Source organism: Propithecus coquereli, unplaced genomic scaffold, assembly GCF_000956105.1.
Source record: "Propithecus coquereli isolate 6110/MARCELLA unplaced genomic scaffold, Pcoq_1.0 Scaffold109, whole genome shotgun sequence".
In the NCBI taxonomy this organism is placed as follows: Eukaryota; Metazoa; Chordata; class Mammalia; order Primates; family Indriidae; genus Propithecus; species Propithecus coquereli.
In genome coordinates, this window is record NW_012134858.1 from 1,683,895 (window position 1) to 1,705,813 (window position 21,919).

At 37.5% G+C, this 21,919-nt stretch overlaps 1 protein-coding gene across 3 annotated transcripts in view; it reads left to right on the forward strand.

Moving 5' to 3' along the window:
• The window catches only part of NRG3 (neuregulin 3), a 1,286,298-nt gene that overhangs the window by 976,293 nt on the left and 288,086 nt on the right, over positions 1–21,919 (forward strand). For all 3 annotated transcript variants that reach the window (XM_012647963.1, XM_012647970.1, XM_012647980.1), the window contains exon 3: positions 3,003–3,076. In XM_012647963.1, the coding sequence (XP_012503417.1) occupies positions 3,003–3,076 (74 nt within the window). The remainder of the gene's footprint in view (positions 1–3,002; positions 3,077–21,919) is intronic.

The following is a 21,919-nucleotide window of genomic DNA, read 5'->3' on the forward strand; positions in this document are numbered from 1 at the left end:
AAGGGAGGGTCCTGGTTTGTGATTTGGCCCTCAGACTTATCAAGAGAGAGACCTTTGCTGATACTTAAACTGGGCTCAGAAAGTTTCCAGCCCCCCACACACACACCGTACCCCCCATAGCCACGGTCCAATCTCTCTTATTCTGGGTTACCCTGCCACAGTTAGCTCTTCAGCCTCTCCTCTGCCCTTCGCTGCTTTGGACGTGGTCTCCTCAACTATGCCCTTCTACTGCTTTTTAGATATGGAAATAAAGAAAACAAATATCATGATCAAGAACTCACTAAGGAATAAAGAAACACAAAGAACAGGGAGTGGATGGACTGGATAGAGCTTTGAAAGCATGGCAAAGTAGAAAATAGTAGAATATTAGCCTGGTTAAGGCATGATGTGTGTGTGTTTTTTTTAGACATGTATTCACCATTAAAGCTTACACATATATGTTTTAATGTTATTGATTCTGTTGCGCTTTAAGAAGAACAAACACAAAGATCTTTCTATTAAATATTCTGTGAATTGCTCTGGTCCCTATACTTTTATCTTGCAAAAAGAAACAAAAAATTATAAACAAAATCACTCTCAATCCCCACCAAAACTAACCAAAATCAAAACAAGCAATGCAATGATATTTCTCAAAAGATGTGCTTACCACACTATCAGAAGGTATGCCAAGCTCAAGCTGTGCAATGGAAGTACATTTTTAAGACTTTTGTTTTCTTTGCTTCTTGTCTTTTAGATTGCCGTAAATTCAACACACTTCATTGGCATTACCTGCTAGCAACATTCCATCTTCACATTTGAATGAGTCTGGTTTTATCACAGTGATGTATCTGTGATTTCTAAATGGAAATTTTGTTTTGTTGTTCTTAAATCCTGGCATCAATTAGCAATGACTTGCACCTCCTTAACAAAGGATCAGGGTTTACTGCACGTCCAACCACACAGCCTCTGGTGGGCTTCCTGGCCTGGGTGGGCTGCTACCACATCATCACACTTCATTATCTCCAGCACACAGGTATGAAGGCAGGATAAGGCATCCTGAACACCTCAGGGTGGGCTCATAGTCATGGAAAATCCGTTTAAGACTGGAAAAATTTTCAAACATCTTTTCTTATTTTCTTTCCCACACACAAATAGAATGATGCATTTTAAGTAAGGAAGAACCCTTAAAAAGCAAAACAAAATCAAAAAAGTACTTCTCCTTAAAAGCCACTATCTCCTTAGGATACTATTCTTACATGAAACAAAGATACAAAGAGTAAAGCGTGCTTAAAATCTCCCACATATGTTGGAAATAAAATATTCAAAAAGTGAATGCATACAACAGTACCTACTCAGGACATAATTCATCGTTATGGGAAATGAACATTATAGCACTATGGTACAGGTAATTCTGAATAAGGGCAAGCTAATAACATTAGGGCAGCTTTCAGGAAACAGGAATTTATTTTTTTCATCATAGATATACTTCAGTACGAAGTATTTTCTGACTTTCTACTGTTACAGGACCAGCGATATGCCTGCTTTATTTCAAGTGCAATAAATGAATTTTGTAAAGGTTATGAAAATACGTGTCTGCTTAAAAAAAATTCTTCCAATAGTCTGTTGGGTATCTGGGATATTCATATATCGGAGGTCTTTGTTCTCAGTCTATGAGGAAAAATGCCAAATACACTCCAGAATGCCAGGCTTAAAAAAGGTGCTGAAGAGAGCCTGCCCAATTATCTGAACTCCAGTTTGGCTCACAATGAAAGGTAGAAAAATTACCTAGATGTCTTTCCATGTCACTGCTCCAGTTGCAATAGACCTTATCTAATAGTTTATTATACTCAGAAAACAAAGCATATTCTAAGGAAAAAATTCTCAGTTCCTGTCTCTGACGGAATGGTCTCTTTGAATTCTTTTGTCGATTTCATAGATTTCTAACAACCAGAGGATCGTTTCTTAAATCTGATTTTTTTATGCCAGCAGCACAATTTCCTCCTCTGTAAGTAGGACAGATTCATCCCATAAGCAACAATGGATGCTTCCTTGCTTAACTCAAGTCATGACAGATTAAGCTTCGAGCAGACCAGTAAATGCCACCTCCCTACTTAATGAGACTATTCAGAGGTAGGCGTTTGGGGCCTTGGCTGGATCTGTTCCCTGAACTGCCAGCTGATGAGCCACTGTTGTCTGAGGCAGCCAAGCAGCCCCGACTGAGCGAGGGGTTCTGAAGACCCAGCAGAGGACCCCCCAGGGCTGAGGCGATATGCCTCATTGCTGGTGCTTCCAAGCAAATTCCTCACCTCCAAATTGTCCCTGCTTCAAGGTAGTTGCCTTGTACAATGCCTGGCAGAAAGTAGGCACTTTGCATGTGTTTGCTGAATATAAAAGAGAAAAATGGGGAGAGAAAAGTGGGAGATTGGAGATGCCTTTCGGACCTTGCCAGATAAAAGGCTGTTATTCCTGGCAAAGTGGTTAGGTGACACTCACTGACTTAAAGAATAGCTGAGAAGTAAAAAGAAAAAAAAAGTACAATCAGCAAATGAACGAACTGATAAAACAAAAGAAAATGAAATAAGCAGTAGCCAAAATCTGTAACTGATGAATTATATTACAAAATGATTTTTAGTAGAAAAATGGCATTTGCAATATGATGTTTCTAAATTCCTCTTAGAGACCAGTGTGTTACACAAAGAAAAGTGCACCTGCGTCTAGAATTATAATTTGAGGATAACCATTATTCAGATTGCTGTGAGGCATCTTAAAATACTATTCCATTTGCTCCTTAGGTATTGCATATAAAACTATAAAAGCAAAACTGTGCTTTTTTTTCCCCTAACACAGAAATAGAATCAAGAATCTGCCTGTCCATGCCAGAAACAGACTGAATCAAATGACACAAAAGCAAGAATGTGCTGTTCTCACATTTATGTAATTCGTGGCTATTTTACTTGTTGAGATCTTGAAATGAATCTTTCACAACCACATGCGTATGTTTGTCATTTATCCCCTTTTCTCAGGTGCAAAGAAGGCTACCAAGGAGTCCGTTGCGATCAATTTCTGCCGAAAACTGATTCCATCTTATCGGATCCAAGTAGGTCAAGCATTTTTCTTCTCTCTAAAGCAATGTATAGGCAGTCCTTACTCTGAGCAATGGTTGTTAACTCAACTGAAAGCTGTATTTCAGTTGCGCGTCTCTGAAAGGTGCCAAGGACAGAAGCTGAGGATAGATGTTAATGTTCAAAGCATGCTCAGGACTAAGTCGGTCCAGGTTTTCTCCAGAGATGGGGCCCGGCCTCTAGAGTCCACCTCTAACGGCTACCGAGAACTCCCAGCAACTCCTTCCCCATTAGCTCTTGGGCCCCCTTGCCACCCACTACTCCCTTCCAAAAGCAGGAAATTGAAAGAGAAAAGAGCTTATTATTTACTCAAAAAAAAAAAAAAATGGCATGGAAATGTGTTGTGTTGTGTATCATAATGGTTCTTGCACTTTGGTTGGTAATTTGTGATAATATCAAACCGGTAAACATTTACCTTACTTACTGAAGTAAGAAAATATATGCATCTAAAATTGAATAAGAAGTTGTCAAACAAACTTCAGAAACTCCATTTTTAGCAACACTATTTGCCTATCAGCAATTACTGTCTTAAGGACAAATTATTTTTTCTCTATTCGTGATAGAAGACGATTTGCAACTAAAAAAATATTGCCAGTTGTTAGTTTCTATTTGTATACAGAGTAAAAAGAAACGTTTTATACTAAAATGCCCAATTCTGATTAAATGTGAAATTTTTACTTTTTCTGCAAGTATTTCTCTGCTCTTGTGATAGCTGCTACAATTGAATCACCACTAAAGAAAAGGGATTCTTATTGAGTCAGCAATTTAGTTTGGAGAAGATAATGACAGGTATTTCCAAATCGTAAAGGCAAAGTTGTGGTTTTCTGAATATCATATATACATAACACAGGCTCTAGCAAAGTATTCTGTATTGACTACAGACAGAGGTCGCCCTGCCTGTGAGAGTCCATTTTGCTGCATAATGAACATGTCTAGTCATTTTTCAACATCTTTTCAAAATTCATATTTTCATTTTCCCCCTGAATTTCTAGCTACATTTCCTCAAGTAAATGCAAAGTTCTTTAAAAAGAAAAAGAGTTTGTTTAATTTAATTTAATTCTGTTTCATCTTGGCAAGGCAACCTACCATCCAGTAATTAACTACTACTTTCTTTGCAAATTTAGCTTTCCTTGAGAAAAGTGAAGGTTGTTGAAAGCTATCAGCCAGCCCAGCCATGGATATCTGTGCTCTCTGAAATGTTACGCACTGTTCTCTAGGAATTACCCAGAGGGGATGGTGTTACGGGAGTGTTTTGTATTTTATTTATCTTGTGATGTTGGCCACTTGCTAAGCTGGCGTCTGAAAGGCTATTCATGATTGTGTTTAGAGACATATATTTGGAATATTAAGACACTTATGTAGAAGAATGGGCTTGCTGATTTTTCCTTTCTTTCTCTCTTTTTTCTTTTTCTTTCTTGTTTTCATTTTTCCTGATGTATCTAGTTTCCCTCTTTGTTTTTTTCTCTTTGCTCCTATATCCTTCTCTTCTCTTTTACCCTTTCCTTCTTTCCCTTTCTTCTTTGTGTTCTTCATCGCTTTTTCTTTTCATACATGACTGTGGGATATCTATCAAGTACGGCATAATGGGCAAGGCCTTGCCTATGGTACACGGGGGTAAAAAAAAAAATCTCTCTTTAAACAATCTAATCAAATTTTGCCATCCAATTAAATATCATAGTCCCTCAGTGCAAAAATTAAGGATGAGGCCCACCATGACTGCTTGTTCCTCAGAGAATAAAATTATCCCATGATCAGTTACTATCCCTGAAAACTTAGGTCTTATATGTGTAAAAACATTTAGTGCGGCAATATTTATAATGGTGAAAACGTGAAAACATTTTAAGTAATCAATGACAGGTTTATGTTTAAGTAAAATATCACATGGCACATCTATCATGTTCTATTAAATCACTATTAAAATTATAACTGTATGAAATGTTTCTATAAAATGAAACCACAAGATAGAAAATTATTTTAATATAAAATTGCAAAAGGAACATCCTTTGGCCCAAAGGTGGAAAAAAATATACTAAAATGCTCAAAGAGGACTTTTATTATTTGGGTTATGGAATTATATGAAATTGTTTTCCTTTTTCTCCTGCTTTCTGTAAAATGGAATGTCATCATGTGGGTCAAAATGTCAGAGTTTCTTAAAATAGAAAAATAAGGGAAGCATTAAGAACCCATGGACGAGTCCCTGAGATACAGTTTAAATGGAAAAAGCACTCTATCTTCCATTCATTCATGCTCTTATTTATTTGTGTAATCATTAATTTATGTCAACAGTATCTGAGCATCAACCAAGGGCCATCTAATCTGTCAGATTCTGTTAATACCAAGGTGTGCAAACAGGATTTAGGCTGTGAGACCCCTGCAGAGTAGTGACAGAGAAAAACGTGTGGCTATATACACTTGGGGATGAATTAGATGTAACAGTTACCTCTTTGTGACCCTGGCGGATTTATCTGGCTCCCAAGCCTCAGGCTTTCATTGGAGCAATGATAATAATACCTGTGGGCATCTATCATAGAGATTGACAAAGAGTCAATACCAGAGAAATGTTAGCTCACTTCCCTTATCCATTATAATCATCACTCATATGTGTTTAGATGTTACACGTGCCAAGTGCTGTGCCAAAGGCTTTACCTGGATAGTCTCGTTAAACTCTCACAGTCAGTCTGGTGGGGAGTACACTGGCAGTTGCTCACATTTTATGGATGAGGAAATTAGACGTCAGGGATGCTAAGTAAACTTGCTCAAGGTCACACAGCTAGTTAATACTGGAGTCTAACTTCCATTCCAAATAACTCTAGGGCCTGAGCTCCTAACTGCATGGCTCTTTCCTCCCTCCCCTAGAACCTTCCTTCCTCTAGTTATTTTCAACAGGACTTTTATCACTCTAAATTTCATTGACTGAAACTCAATGACCTGCGGCAAACATTATTCTAAGGAACAGTATTTGCACAATTTTCATCTCTTAATGCAGCAACTTGAGCTTCCATAGAGATTTAAATCCCTAATGAAATTTCCTTGTCAAAATTCTTGCTGAAGGATTGTTTAATTTGCTGCTCATGATATCTTTGGAATGACTCTGTGCCCAGGAAATAAGCTTCCCTCCAACACCCTCCCTCTATTCTTCCTCTGCTGTCTCCTCCCTTCCCTCCATTCCTTCGTCCTTCCTCCATCTCCGCCACCTGTCAATGCATGCTTCTACTTACTGAAATCTTGGTTAACAGGGGTTAGAAGCTTCTGCTCTTTCCTTCTTTCCCAGGCAATGCAGAGTTGGTCAGAAACGTGCACCTCTGACAATAAAGTTTAAACATAAAATCTCAAAATATATGTATTTAGGGAAATGATGCAAGGATGTCACTGTGAGAGCCTCGGTGGCTGCTATGACAAGTGTCTTTCCCATGGCTATAGGTTGGGTCCTCAAACCTACTATTCCAACTCATCCCCTCTAAACCCCCCACCAAGAACCTGTAGATAACTACATCCAGGAACACATATACGTACAAGAATCAATCTTATAACGTGCTTGGATGCTAGTTTTTGAAAAAAACACAAAAATATCTCATGCATATAGCTGTCAGGTTAATCAAACCCTTCTATGGATTCAGTGTACCACAAGTCACATTCAGATCACAGGATTGAATAGTAAGCAGAAGTTCCAAAGGAAGGTAGGAGAGGACCAGACTTTGGTCGGGTTCAAGAGGAAGTGGCCATCCGTGGAGGAGTCAGCATCAGCTCAGCTCATGGAGTGGTCCTGACATGCAGGTATGTCTGAATCGTGCCTCCCGCCAGGAGAGCAGCAGTTGGCTTACAGGAAGCTGCAGACCCTTCTTGATCCTTTCTGATGTGATAGCTTCAGAACAAGTCTCCTCTCCAAAAACACTGGGTTGACCTGTAGACTCCTGCTCTGTTTTCTCCTCCTCACCACCCATCTCTACCCAGGGCAGTTGCCATCCTCAACCTTGAAGCAGAGCTAGATGGAGCCGCAGAACTGTGAGCTGGCCAAGGATTCAGGCAGATATTTTCTGGTCTCCCCTCTCATGAGCGTGCACTGACCTTAGCACTCAAGATTCTGACATCATCACTGGCTAATGGAAGCCTGTGGGCAGCTCCAGAGAATAGATTTGGAGCAGAGTCAAAGAATGGAGTGGGACAGATAAGATGACCATCAGAAGCAAGGGTCCTCCTCTCCACACACAGCTAGAGGCAGCCATTTCCAGACTTTTCTGTGCCTTCTTGCCATCAGCATCCAACACTCAGCATCCCCATGGCCATGACAACAGGTAATGAGTCTGCTTGCTCAAGCTTTGGCGTGCAGTTTATACAGCTTAAACTCTTAGCGTCATCTGGTCTCCACTGTGGAATGAGGGAGGGTAATGTTCAGCGCCAGTCCATCTGTGCTGACCGACATTCACACTTTGGTTTCTTTGGATCTCAGAACCAGGCCCTGCTCTCAGAACACCTGGAAAGGTGCCGGGAGCCTGGTCTGGATGTGGTTGAGAAGACTAGTGAAAAAGATGATATGGGTTTAGACTTCCTATAACCCCAATATAGGCTTGTATGCCTCAACTTCCCAGAAATAATCATTTCACAAGCCCCCAAAATAAATCTTCCCATAGCATGTGGTTCTAGCCCACGGGAGGAAAGTGAACCAGTCAACACTGCCTCACTTCCTAATGGTCTGCAGAGACAACTAACTCAGACTCGAGAAAGCCCATGGGATTGTCACCTCCAGCGCCCCAGTCATCAGGCCCAGAGCAGAACAGTGCTCCTTTGCCGTGCTTGGCACAGTGAAAGAGAAGAAAACGTGGGAACAACCCTAGAAGAGACAATGTGGGGGCCAGGAGCCTGGGCAGGTGTTTGCTAAGCAGACACAGGAGGTTTCCATGAAGCTTATTAACAGGAAGTTTGCCCCAACAGACCCATGTTCTGCACTCTACCCTTCTCAGTTTTCTTTAACATATAGAAACGTGTTCTATGTGTCAACAATTAAATGGAAGGTTGTAAGGAAAGGTGCTCCAAATTGAAAGTCAAAGGTTCTTAGTTCTAATTCTATAACCACCTTGCTTTCAGTAGTGTGACCGTGGGCAAATCACAGTTTAATTGAGCCTCCATTTCTTTATAGAACAATCCCATGGGCATCCTATCTAAAAGAAAGCAATGGCTCTCAGTCAGAAGTCAGGTTCAATGCATAGCCAAAATTGTTTGTCTCTTTATTCACTTGTTCATTTGTTCCACCAAGTCATTAAGCACATATAATGTATACCATGCTCTGGATCCAAACAATAATAATCACAGATCCTACTATCTTATACATTTGGGCTGCTATAACAAAATGCCATAAACTCAGTGGCTTATGAATAATAGAAATTCATTTCTTACCTTTCTGAATGCCAGAAAGTCCAAGATCAAAGCACCTGCAGAGTCAGTGTCAGGTGGAGGCTCTTTTCTCATAGACCATGCATTCTCTGTGTGTCCTCACATGGTGGAAGGGGCAAGGTGACTCTCTGGGCCTCTTTTCTAAGGGCATGAATCCCATCCATGAGGACTCCTCTCTCATGACCTCATCACCTCCCAAAGGCCCAATATCTTAATACCACTACATTAAGGATTAGATTTCATCATATGAATTTTGGGGAAACACAAGCATTCAGACCATAGCATCTACCACTAATAAACTTACCATCTAGTACACTGTGTTTATTTAAATTGAATTATAGACTCCAAAGGATGCAAGATCTGCAAGAGATTGAAATGTTTTCTTCATTCACTCTTTCATTCAAAGTATTACTGATAGTTTGACATTGGACAAGTAGCTTAACACTAATAAAGGCTGATTTTCTTCTTCATAAATTAAGATGTTACTAATCTGTAACACAGCTAGTGCTAGGATTAAATAAAATAATTGTTTCAGAGCATGTTGTGCTTGGGACATGATGAGAGCTCAATGAACGCTGTCTATTATTATCATTATTGTGTTTGTTATTTCAACTGTCATCTTAATCACTACACACTGTATGAGGCACTGAGACAGGTGCTGCTAGGGATTAAAAAGGATGAGACTTATTACCTGACATGAAATATTTCCAGTTGTATAAAGGAAATAAAAATGTACAAACAAGTACACTTAAGCACACACACAGAACACATGACAGTGTAAGAGAATATAAAAATGGAGGGCAATAAAATTTCACATAAAGTGGAGGGAAAGATCTGGTTTGCTCAGGAAAGGCTTCATCTAGAAGGGAATATTGCTGTGAGCTTTTTACACAGGGTGTTGTGGCTGTGTACTGTTGTACAAGCTGCACACTGCCCAACTTTACCAGTACCATTCATACCAGAGTGTGAAGGGCCCTCGGTTGAGGTATGCAATGTGGTCCTGGGAAGGAAATTTCCATTAATAAATTATATGGGAAAAAGACAGATTCTTGAGAACATAAAGGATAAACTAATCATCACTTGCCCCTGGTCCATTAATCCACACATACATTAATCCCCATAGAAAAGGAGTATCTTCCAGACTGGGATCTGCTATGTTACTCTGCCTTCCAGGAACCATAAAAACATTGTTAGCAGAATAGATTCATATGTAAAATATGTCACTCTTATTGCCATTTTTTTCTGTCCTTGCATAAGAAGGAGTTACAGAGAATTACCTGATTTTGACCATGTCCTCATGAATCTTGTAAAGCCCATCAGTGCTGTCAGGTCTGTGAAATTTTTATGTATTTGATTGCTAACATCTTCAAGTCTACACTTTTAAATTGTACAAAACACCAAATTTGTAACAATGGTGCATGCAAATGCACCATTTCTAGACACTAGGAAAATAATTTTATTTACAGAAAAGAAAAAATTCTCCAGACATACATGATTCAGGCAACCATTAATAATCAATTAGTGCATATCATTCCAACGATTTCATACTTTTTCTGTGGAATGCATATGGATTTGGTTTTAACCAATACAGTGGAAGCAGGACTCATGGCGCCGGAGGGAAGCACAGTGTCCTTGTCTCTCACAGCTCCCCACCTGGCTCTGTCCCCCCACAGACTGCCAGGATCAAAGATGGCCCTCTCTATCTCTGTCCTGTCCCTTTTATATTTTTAAAGTCAGAGAGGGAGATCGAATGTTATGGAATGGCTCTAGATTATTTCCTTTATAAATTATGCAGATGGTGATTTCTCTCATACTTCATTATTGAGTATCCATTATATTGACACCTTAATCAAATCCATAGGAAGAACTAAATGTTCACATCTTGTTGACAATATATTCATTTCCTTACAAAATTGGGATAATTTTCTATATGTTTTGTAACTTGGCATTTTTTTCTCCACTTAGTGTATCGTCAGCATTTTCCCATAGCATTTTGTAATCTTACATTCTTCTAAATTGTTATTTTAAAGATTATACCATTTTAAGGATGTAACATAAATCATTTAACCAATCATTTATGGTGGGTCATTTAGCATGTTTCCAATTTTGCATGATTACAGTGATTGACAGGCATTATTCATAAGTCTGTGTACCTTGAAGTCCAGATTATTTCTTCAGGTTAAATCCTAGACTTCTGATATATTTTTATAACTCCAGAAAAGTTATATCAGTTTACATTTCCATGAGCATAGTATGAGAAGGTTGATTTCAATTTTTCCTTTACCAACACTGGATACTTTTGTTTTAATTGTTAACTTTATATGGAAAATTATACCCTACCAATAGTTTAAATTGATTTCTTTGATTACCAGCAATATTGAATACTTTTGATTTACTATTTATGGTGCTTTTTGAAACATATGAAAGTTTTGCCTTTTATATAATCTGACTTTTAGTTATTTTAAAAAATAATGCTGTGCTTTCCTTACCATGAAATGAATTAAATATTTAATTAATTTAGCTATTCAATTTTATTATGTGTATACTTTATAATAAAGTATTTATCTCATATTTTGATGCGTGCTTATGCATAGTCATGTCTGAAATTTATTTTAGTGTGTAGTTTGAGATTAGGAACAATATATTTTTTAAATAAAGTTAAAATCACTTTCCCAACAGAATTTATTGAATAATCTCAAATTTCTTCATGGATTTAAAAAGATAAATTAATCAATACTCTATAATATATATCTCTCATGCTATTTATAGACTTTCTACTCTGCAGATAGAGAGTATTTAGTTTCAAGAGAATTATATTCACATTTGGTATTTTTATTTCCTCATTTTTTGTTGCTTGTTTTGTAAATGTAATTGATTAAAATGGTTCAACCATATACTGAATTGAACTCAGCTACACATAATATTTTATAATACCATCTAATGTTTTGAAAAGTAGCCATTGTTGGGTGTTAAATAAAATATAGGATTCAAATAGTATATATGGATGAATAGGGTGACCATATAACTTATCATCTAAACTTGGATATTCAGAGAGTAAAAGGCAGAGCTATGAATAATTACACTGGGATAAAAAAATATGAAGCAGAACTATATACTCACTCAAATCTGTAAAATGTACATGTTTACACTTTCTATTTGTGCTTTAAAAAATAACTTGAAGGCAATGCATTGTAAAATGTGGTAGGGTTACAAAATTTTTTGTCAATTTTTGTCATATTCTCCCAATTTTCTATGATACATTCATATTATATGTAATATATTATTTTTTAAATTAAATTTAATAATTATTAAAAGAGTGACAATAACAACAAACACTTTTTTGATGCTTACTGTGTGCCAGGCACTGGTCCAAACACTTTACGGATAATCCTCACACACCCTTGTAAAGTAGATTAAATTAAATCTCATTTTAATGATGAAGAAACTGAGAGGAAGATGAATAAAATGATTTGCCCAAAGATACACGCTCAGTAAATGGTAGGGCTGGGATTTGAAACCCACTGGGTATGCCATGTAAAAATGAAAAATGAAGGAACCATTTCAAAAGTTCACAGAAACTCTTTCCCATAGAGGTATAATTATTATGACTCCTCACATTGCTTCTCTGTCTTCCAGTGTCATTATTTTTTTTTTATTTTTTTTTTATTTCAGCAAATTATGGGTGTACATATGTTTAGGTTACGTGTGTTCATTATTTTGGGGGACTTTTCATATTCTACTGTGCTATAATTAGCCGTGTCTTCTGACAGACTGTGTATGGATCCCTGTACAAAACTAGTGGGCCTGGAGGACAGTTTTCTTTCGTTTTACCTTTCCAGTTGTGACTTCGGTCAACGGCAGAGTAGGGTAGGCTCTCTTAAAGCCAGGTGGGTGAGGGAGTCCCACTGTGTTCTGTGTTTGGTTGGTAATCAGGAGTTTGCTATTTTGAAATCTCCACTCTGTCTCCAGGGCACCTACAGCTGGGCTTGGTGAAAGGCAGGAGTTGCATTGCCATGATTACATGCTCCGGGAGTCATCAAGCCCAGGACAGGTGCTTAGGTTCCTTCACCCCGACACCCCTGCCCTTGCCCCCACCCTTTCCAGTTTAAGAAATCTTAGTAGGGTTCTTATTACCTAGATAAGCTGTTTGAAGCCTGAGTCCCCTCAATCCTTGATACAGTTTAATTTTGTATATAGTTTTTTGCAGTGTATTTCAATCTTCACTATATTCAACTTGTTCCTTATGTGTGAGGATGACACCTCCTCCCTAGAATTACATATTGATATACCTCCCCCTCCACATCTCTTATCCATAACATATTCATTTTCTCCATGGAAAATCTATGAGGGTGCAACCTTTTTTGTGTCTGATTCCTTTCTATCTAGAAGTTTCCAAATGGTACACGTTCGAGTGAGTTGAAGGAAGCATTGAAAGAAAAATGATGAAAAATTTGGCCAAGAATACCTAAAGATTAAAAGAAAAGAAACAATAACCTCAAAACCAAATTGGCCTTCACCCAAGGGGATGCAGGATGTTGGAGGTTACCTTTCTTTTTCCCCTCATAGCTTTTTGTGCTTCTTCCTTATTGTGCCCTTTGGATACATTTCAGTCACATCCAGTAACACCGCATGTATCACTAGGTAGTTATAACCACTTTGTGCAAAATGCAGGAGCCACAGTAATGATTTTCATCTGTGTTAATTAGGCTTTCCTAAATGCATCTATTTATTTACACTCCATGCCCAGGAGCTGTTACATTTTGGACATAAATAGCAGAAAATTATCTGTTTCTTTTGATGATGTTGTACATGATGTCAGTTCTCAGAGACTACCAACAGAATGCCATACTCACCTCCCACCCGCCTTGCCTTCGGTTAGCTATTTTAATAGAGGATGATAGAGCAATTTTGCTATTGTGTGACTGACATGAAATGGCATGGTGTGAGCTATTACCATCTTTATTTCTAATTTGGTACTGATATCAGCCTTTCAGTTTTTATATAGTTTAAAAAAATTGGACAAAAATTGTAAATAGTATCTCATAATGTAGATTATAAAAGTGAGCACAGAGAAGTAGAAAAATTGACCACATTGTTGACAGTAACCAGAGACACAGGGTTATGGATTTTCTCTTAATATTAGGGCCATATTTCAAATTCCAATAGTGGGGCTTTTATGGGAGGAGGACTTGTATGCTAAAAATTGTGCTAGGCCTCTACCTACACTTCCTTATATATTATCCCTTAATTATGGTAATTTTATAGTTGAGACAACTGAGATCCAAATAAGTTAATTAACCCACCAAAATGATCCAGTCCTAAGAATTAAAATTCAGTTCTGCCAGTTCTATACTTTAGCCTTTCAAGTGCTTTCTGACAGGGGCCAATAAAATTTTGTTACAAGAGGACTCTTTTTAATATTTATTTTATTTTTCATGAAAGGTCAAGAGCAAAACATTCTATCATTTTTCGATGTGAATTATCTCGATTAGGTATTAGGCTAGTGATATGATTAAAAATTCGACTGAAAATAGGTAAAAAGATTGAAGCATAATTAGTAAAATAATTGCATTAAGCAAAACTGTCCAAGGTACATAACCTAATTTCTGAGAAATGATAGACATTTGACAAAATTGTGATGAGTTAAAATGAATTTTTTAATGATCAGTTTTGTATGAGCATAAAGTTTTGAGAACCAGCAGTGGACCTTCTGAATTTCTGGCTCCCCTAAAGTTTTAGTGTCTCCCTATGAATAGGTTTTCCCTGTTTGATTATATGGGTTGGAATCACCGCTGTCTCCATTGTCTTTGGAATTTTGAAAACTTCAATCCCTTCCAGGAAGTTTTGTGGGAGAATTAATGTGGAATCGATCTGACAGATAAACACTTGATTACCACTGTGCTTTAAATCCTGAGGAGATTATCAAATTTCCAGTTTTTACTGATTTCCTGTCTTCCCAGCAAAGTTCTGTGGTTATACTTGTGGGACATTTCCAAACAGTCCACTTCAGTGGTCCAGAAACACATTCCAGACCCTATAGGGGTACTTTGTGGATAATCTGTAAATGTTTCCCCTTATTAAGAGTGAGCAATGAGGAATTAAAAGTCAAATGAACATTTCTGTAGTGTAAGCTGATTCAGATATAAGTAATATTTATTAACTAGTTCATACAAGAAACTTTGCCAGCTACATTCACATGTGTTCTGTTATTAATATTTAACTCTTACAATTACAAGATAAAATAGCTATTACTATCCGCATTTATTTTCCAGTTATGCAAATAAGACTAAGAAGGTAAAAAATAGATGAAGAAAATGATGAAGATTTATTGAAAGATATAAGAAGACTTAAATTGAGAGATGTAGCATGTTCTAGCATAGAACATCTTTTGTAAAATGGTATTTCTTTAAATATGTACCACTATAATTCTAAATGAAATCCTTGGACTATTTCTTAAATGTTTTTATTAGCTTTTGCTTTTGTTTGTTTTTGTGTGTGTTTTCATACGGACCTTAATCAGCAGCTGGTTGAAAAATAAATTGTAGATTCTCTAGGGAGACAGGGACAGTGTCAGATTTGGTTAAGGCTGCTACAATTTTGATGGAATGAGTGAAAGAGAGACTCGTTCAAGGTAACATGCTTTGCTAGTTCCCATTTGAAAATGTGTTTTTAGTACATCCACTTTAAAATTCCTTTAGTATCTACCAAATGCCTACGACTTTGCTGAGCGTTGTGGATAATTAATATAGTAAGAGTATATTTCATTTCATTTTAAAATGCTATTTTAGTTGAATTTAATTTTTAGCATAGTAATACCTTCATGAATTTCAATATCAAGCAGTATAAAAGGATTTAAAATGAAAAATCTTCTACCCCTGTCCCCCATTCACCCAGTTCCTCTGTCGTAGACAATCAATACTGTTAGTTTCATGTAAATCTTTATCGAATTATTTTATAAATATGTAGCTAAAATGAACAAAAAAATCCCTTCTCCCTTTTTATATAAATAACAGGTCATCACACATACTATTTCACATCTTGGTTTTTTCATTTAGCAATGCATCTTCAAGATTATTTTATTTCAGTGCATAAGGAACATTCTAATTCTTTTTACAGTTGCATACAATCCTATTCACTGCATTTAACATAATATGACTGCTGTGGTCTGAATATTTGTGTCCTCTCCTGCATTCACATGTTGAAACCTAATCACCAGTGTGATGACATTAGGGGTGGGACTTTTGGGATGTGATAAGATCATCATGATGAAGTCTTCATGAATGGTATCAGTTCCCTTATAAAAAAGGCCTCCGAGAACTGTATCGCTCCTTCTACCATGTGAGGACATAGCAAGAAGATGTATAGAAACCTTTTCCTCCCACCACTTTGATCTTGAACTTCCCAGCCTCCAGAACCATGGTAAATAAATTTCTGTTGTTTATAATCTACTCAGTGTGTGGCGTTCTGTTACAGCAATCCACAAGGATTCAGACAACAACAAAATTAACAGCTCCTCTGTGGATTTGCATTTAGGTTATTTGCTGTTTGCATTATGCTATTTTAAACAGCATGTAGGATAAATTTCTAAAGTGGAGTATCCAGATCAAATATATGTATCTTTGTAGACTTTTAGGCTCTCTTCATTGTCATCCCTAGAGTTGTGACAATTTAAACTGTCAAACCCTCTGTTTCTCCAAAGTCTCTTTGACATGACATTTTGTTTTATGGAACTATTTTTGTCTTTGTTCAGTCAATCTTAGATGTGAAGAGTGCTGCCTCATGTAGTTTTAAATTTAATTTATTTTGAGATGAATGACATAGCATCTTTTCATGTGTTCAAGAGCTATTTGTATTTCCTTTCCTGTGAATTATCTCAATATTCCTTCATAGTTTTCTATTCAGCTATTGGTCATTTTTAATTGATTAGTAGGAACTATTTATATGTAAGGGAAATTAAGCTTTAAGTAATCTCATAATGATATAGGATTCCAACAGTTTTTCTCTTTTGATCTTGCATATTTTGTCTTTGATTATGGTAGTTTATGCCAAGCAGGAAACTTCCCTTTTATTTTTCTTTCTTCCTTCCTTCCTTCCTTCCTTCCTTCCTTCCTTCCTTCCTTCCTTCCTTCCTTCCTTCCTTCCTTCCTTCCTTCCTTCCTTCCTTCCTTCCTTCCTTTCTTTCCTTAGAAGAAATCATTTTGGTCTTTTGTGAACAATGGGTTTTATATGATACTTTAAAAAGTTCCTCCTCACTCCAGGTATTCCCTTCATAGCCAACAGGATTCACAACAACCATTGAGGTATTTTCATCAAACTGGGCCTACTTTTCATGGTGGCCAGAAACAGACCCTGTAGCCAGACGTATCCATCGTTCCTTGTACTAAACACACAAATTTTACTCTACTGCCTTCGTAGTTGTTACCATTTTCCTTACTTGGAGTTACGTGCTCCCAGAAATAATCTCATAGAAGTTTGTTGGGTCTTCTCAAACATTCAACCTGAAAAGGATACACCATTTTCTGGGCACCTAATACTTCTTTTGAACTCTTGATCTAATTTTATCTCAGTCTCTCTACTCAAAGAAACATTGAGATTGACATTACTGATGCCATTTTGCAGGTGGGATGCTGAGTCATATTTTTCAGTGAGGCTTAGATCAGAGCCTCACTCTTGGTATCAGGGTAAGAAAAGGAAAAATCCCACTCCCCTGGCTTCCATGGGTGGGAGGGATTTCTCAGAGATGGGGAGAATTCATTCAACCAAAGGAAATTTGGGGAATATTAGGAATATTAGAAAAGAAAAGCATCACCAAGATGGAGAACACCATTCCACTGTAAATTAATTAGTTTATTACTCCACAAACAACCACAGAACAAAATCTAATACATAGTTTATTTTATTTTTTGTCCTTAGGAACCCTATGATGGGGCCTAGGTACACCATCCATTTCACATTTTTCTAACCTTCCAGGTTAGTGTTGCAACCAAATAAAGAAATAAGGTGAACTTTACTTGTTCTTTGCACACCCAGGTTGGCCCTCGGTGATGCCAGCATCTTCCACTTGCTCATGTCTGCAAGTATTTCATAAATGTGTTCCTATACCTTGCCGTTGCACTTAGCATGCTCACTGATTTGAAGTCTCAGGACTCACTCTGTAGACTTATTTTTTTCTAAAACTGAAAATATATTGTTTGTTTTCCATCTTCCTGTGAATCCTCTAAGAAATCAGATCATGGATCAGATCTCAAGCCAAAGTTTTCTCATGATCTGGGACATAATCCAATCGGCTCAAGACCCTGGACCTCATTTGTCCTTGTGTCCTCTCTTATCCATCATCTGTACTTCAGCGGCAACTCTCCAACATCTGTTCATTCTTTTCTGTAAAACTCTTTTCTTGTTGACAGAAAACGTGGCTACAGAAAGCATTCTGACTGATTTTGTTTTGAGTCAATCATGAATGACTTTATTCCAACAGCTCCAAAGACAGGTAAATCCTTTCCTGGTGTCTCTCTTGTCCAGGAATACCACATCTTTTCCTTCACCCACCAACACAATCAACCTTCTATGGGCCTTTGCATCATTTTTCTTTGACGTGTTGTAAATGTGCTTCTGAACCTATATTTACGAGTCCGGGCCAACTTATTTTAACATTAAAATAGTATAATTCTAGAAAAATCAGGAGAAAAATAACCAGTTCTGTGTGGCAAATGTGTCAGTCAGAAGCAAGTTTGATACTGATTGTCATCTGACTTGGAGGCCCTCCTGCCATTCTTTGAAGCCATTGAAGACAACAAGTCTTTCTACAATGCATGCTAGTATGTTTACAATTTCCCAACAAATTATAAGTTGGAATTTCTCTATACTGCTCCTGCAATATCAAAGAAGGAAAACACTGTTATATTTGCCAGTAAAATTTTATCTAAGGAATTAAACAAGTACACTTTTTTTTTTTTCCAATCATTACTGATGAACGCAAGACCTGCAATGGTCATAAAATGATTAGGAAAAAAAAGAAAGGAAAACATATGTGAAAGCAACCACACATATGACTGGGATTTTACTCAATAATGTAAAATCCTTCTCAAGTATAAATCTATACTTATCTTGATGTATTCAAATTGAACTTTCCAATCAGAGTATACACTCTCCCTAATGTGCCCCACCCATGCACTTTGCCCTATGCGCTAACTGCAATTCACTAATTTATTTGAGAGTGTACTTGAGTGTACAAGCAGTACATTTTACAAGGAAGCACAAATTCTTCCTTTTAGAATTGAGAAAGAAATATATGAATCCTACCCTCATGGAACTTATATAAATAATTGCACTGAATAATATTTAATTAAAAGTTGTACAAAGTACCATGACGTAAACATCGAGAAAACCATGATGATACACAACAATAATACTGAATCTTATTAGGGAAAGTGTTCTCATGAATGTACTTACTCATTTATTCATTCATTCATTCAGCACCTGCTGTGGACCAAGCACTGTTCTAAGCAGATAGACAAAGTACTTATTTTTATACGTGTTGGGTTGGAGTCAGACTGAAAATAGAGAAGTAACTGATAAACAAAGTTATTAGGCAGTGTTAAGGTAATTCAGTAGAGAATGATTGGATTACTACTTTATTGACTTTGACCAGAAGACAAATATCACTTAAACTGAGAGATGAATAAGAAGAAAGAAAAGTCTTTGGGGGAAAAGCATTCCATGAAGAGAAAATATCCATGGCAAAGACCCTAAGCCTGGGATAAATGTGATATGTTCAAAACAAAATGTCAGAATGAATGGTGGAGCATATTGTGTAATGAATAATGCGATCATATCATTGACATCCTAATTAGGACACCTTTGAACGTGAAAGGAGATGCTATGTGCAGTAATAACTAGGCGATAAGCACGCAGGCCTGTCTGGGAAAACTGGATTTATGATCACTTTTGACTAGTGGCTCTCAACCAGGGGCAATTCTGCCTCCCAAGGGATATTTGACAGCATCTGGAAACATTTTGGGTTGTCACTGCTTGTGGAGGAAGTTGCTATAGCATCTAATGGTAGAAGCCAGGTGTTAAGCATCCCATAAAGCACATGAGAGCCTCCCCTAACAGAGAATCATCTGGCCCAAACTGTCATAATGATGAGCTTGAGAACCCCTGCTTTAGAGTCAGAAGGCAAGTGATACAGAGGAGACATCAGGGCGGATTTGTAAGCCAGGGGGAGTTCTTTATATCTTAGTTGAACTGTGATGTGAAGTCACTGAGGTTGTTTAAGGAAAAGAGTGATGTATTTCATTTATGGTTTTAAAAGATCCCTTTGGCTTCTTATAATAAATATAGAGGGGAGAGGCAAGAGTAGAACTGGGGAAATCCATCAGAAGGCAAAGAATTTTATTGCCTTGAACCAGTGTGTTAATAATAGATGTAGAGGGAAGTCTGCTTTTGGAAATAATGTCAAAAGGACTAGATGATGAAAAAGATAAGGGGAAAAAGGGGAAAACAAAAATCAGAAATAATTTCCCAGTTGACCTTGAACAAGTGGATGGATGTTGTTTATATTGCCGTGGGTGTAACAACTTGAGCAGGCTTAGCTGCAGGGTGCAGGCTGTCAAGAGTTGTGCTTCGGCAAGGTAAGACTGTGATGCTGGCCCACTTGGAGGCTGGAGTTCTAAAGAGAGGTCTAGGCTGGGTTTACAGATTGGTGAGTCATCAGCACAAAAACCGTAATTAGAGCCCTGGGAAAGATGTGGCCAGTTTACAGGTTTACATGTTAAAAGGGGGTGAGGGTAGGGTGGAAATTCGAGAGTTTCCTGATTTTGTAAAGTAGAATAAAGTAGAAAAATCAACAATGGAGACTGAAGTAGAACAGCAAGTGGGATATGAGGGAAAGCAGGACAATCTGAGCTCACAGAAACTGTGAGAAGGAGAGAGGGTCGACTGTGTGAAATGACACTACTGAGAGATGAAGTAATATCAGAAAGAAGATTTGAAGATTAGATTTGGCAACATGGAGGGCACTTGTGATCTTGTGCCCTGGGGTTGATGGAGAATAGAAGCCAATTCAAATCAGTTGAGAGAGGTATGAGATAAGGAAGCGGAGACTAGTCACTAAAGAATTCATACAAGATGTTTGTCTTGAGAAAGGGTCAGAAGACGAGGTGTTAGTTGAAGGCAATATGAAGTTAAGAAATTGAATAGTTTTAAAAATAAAGTCATGCTCCTATGTTAAAAGGAAATAATGCTATAGAGAGAGAGAAATTGATGAAGCCTAAGGGAGAGAAAATAATTGCATAGTTGAAGTCCCTGAGAAGGCAAGAGGGATGGAATTTGGTGCAGAGGTGGAAGGGGTGCCCTTTGACAAAAGCAGGGGCATGTGGTCAGGAGTGACAGCAGGGAGTGGAGAGTACGGATGAGGATGTGGTGGGCTTGAGGAGGAGGTAGAACTTGAGCAGAGAGTGGAAAGAGGACTGCTGTATTCATCAGCAAGGAGCAGTGGGGAGTGAGGGTCAGACTGGGGGCGAGGAGGATCGTTTTGTTCCAGGTCCTCACAAAAGAAATATTTTGATGCATTTGAATAATTGAGAAACCAAGTCTGGTAAAAAGAAGGCCTCAGCAAATATCTGTTGAAGGAAGGAATAATGCTGTCATTCTAATGGAATGTGTATGTTTTATTTCTTAACAAATGTATTTTAATTCAGTTTAGTTCTTACTACATTTAAATTCTAAAATATTTTAATTTGGGCATTCTGGCTGAATTGATATTTTCAGTATCTTGTTGCCTAGAGCTGTAAATATCTCCAAAGTAATTTGCTCTCGGTCTTTCTCTATGTTAATACTATCAGTGAGGCCAACTTAGACAAAATGTCCCATGCGAATTGCAATTATTTCACCTCGAATGGTTTGTCATACCCTAGTCAAAACAAAGCAGGTTTGATTTACTACAGTTGAGCTGGAAGGGAGATTGCTGAAGGTTACAAGCCTGATTGTCTCATTTGAGGTTGACCTTTATGCTCCAGTAACCTCCCTGAATCTGCGTTTTTCCAAGTGTCTATAATGCTCGGTGTTGGACATAGCCTTGGATGACATTTTCAGCTGAGGAAGTTTGCTGAACATCTGGTCAGTGAGCAAGTTTTTAAGAGCATTTTAGGACTTGACACTCAAAGTCAAACAGCTTTTCCTATTATAAATGACCAGATCAGCATATATAGTTGTATTTTTATGAGCAATGAAGTATAAGAGGAAAGACTTGCAGAGAGAAAAAAGCAGGAAAGAGAAATGAATACAAATTCTCTCATTTGATAGGAAAATATAAAAAATATGAATAAGTATACGACGACCCATTTCAAGATGTGATAACACTCAACTTCTCTTCTCTATCCTCATTAAAAATCTAGGAAACAAAAATACTCAGGCTTTCAGCATTTTAATAG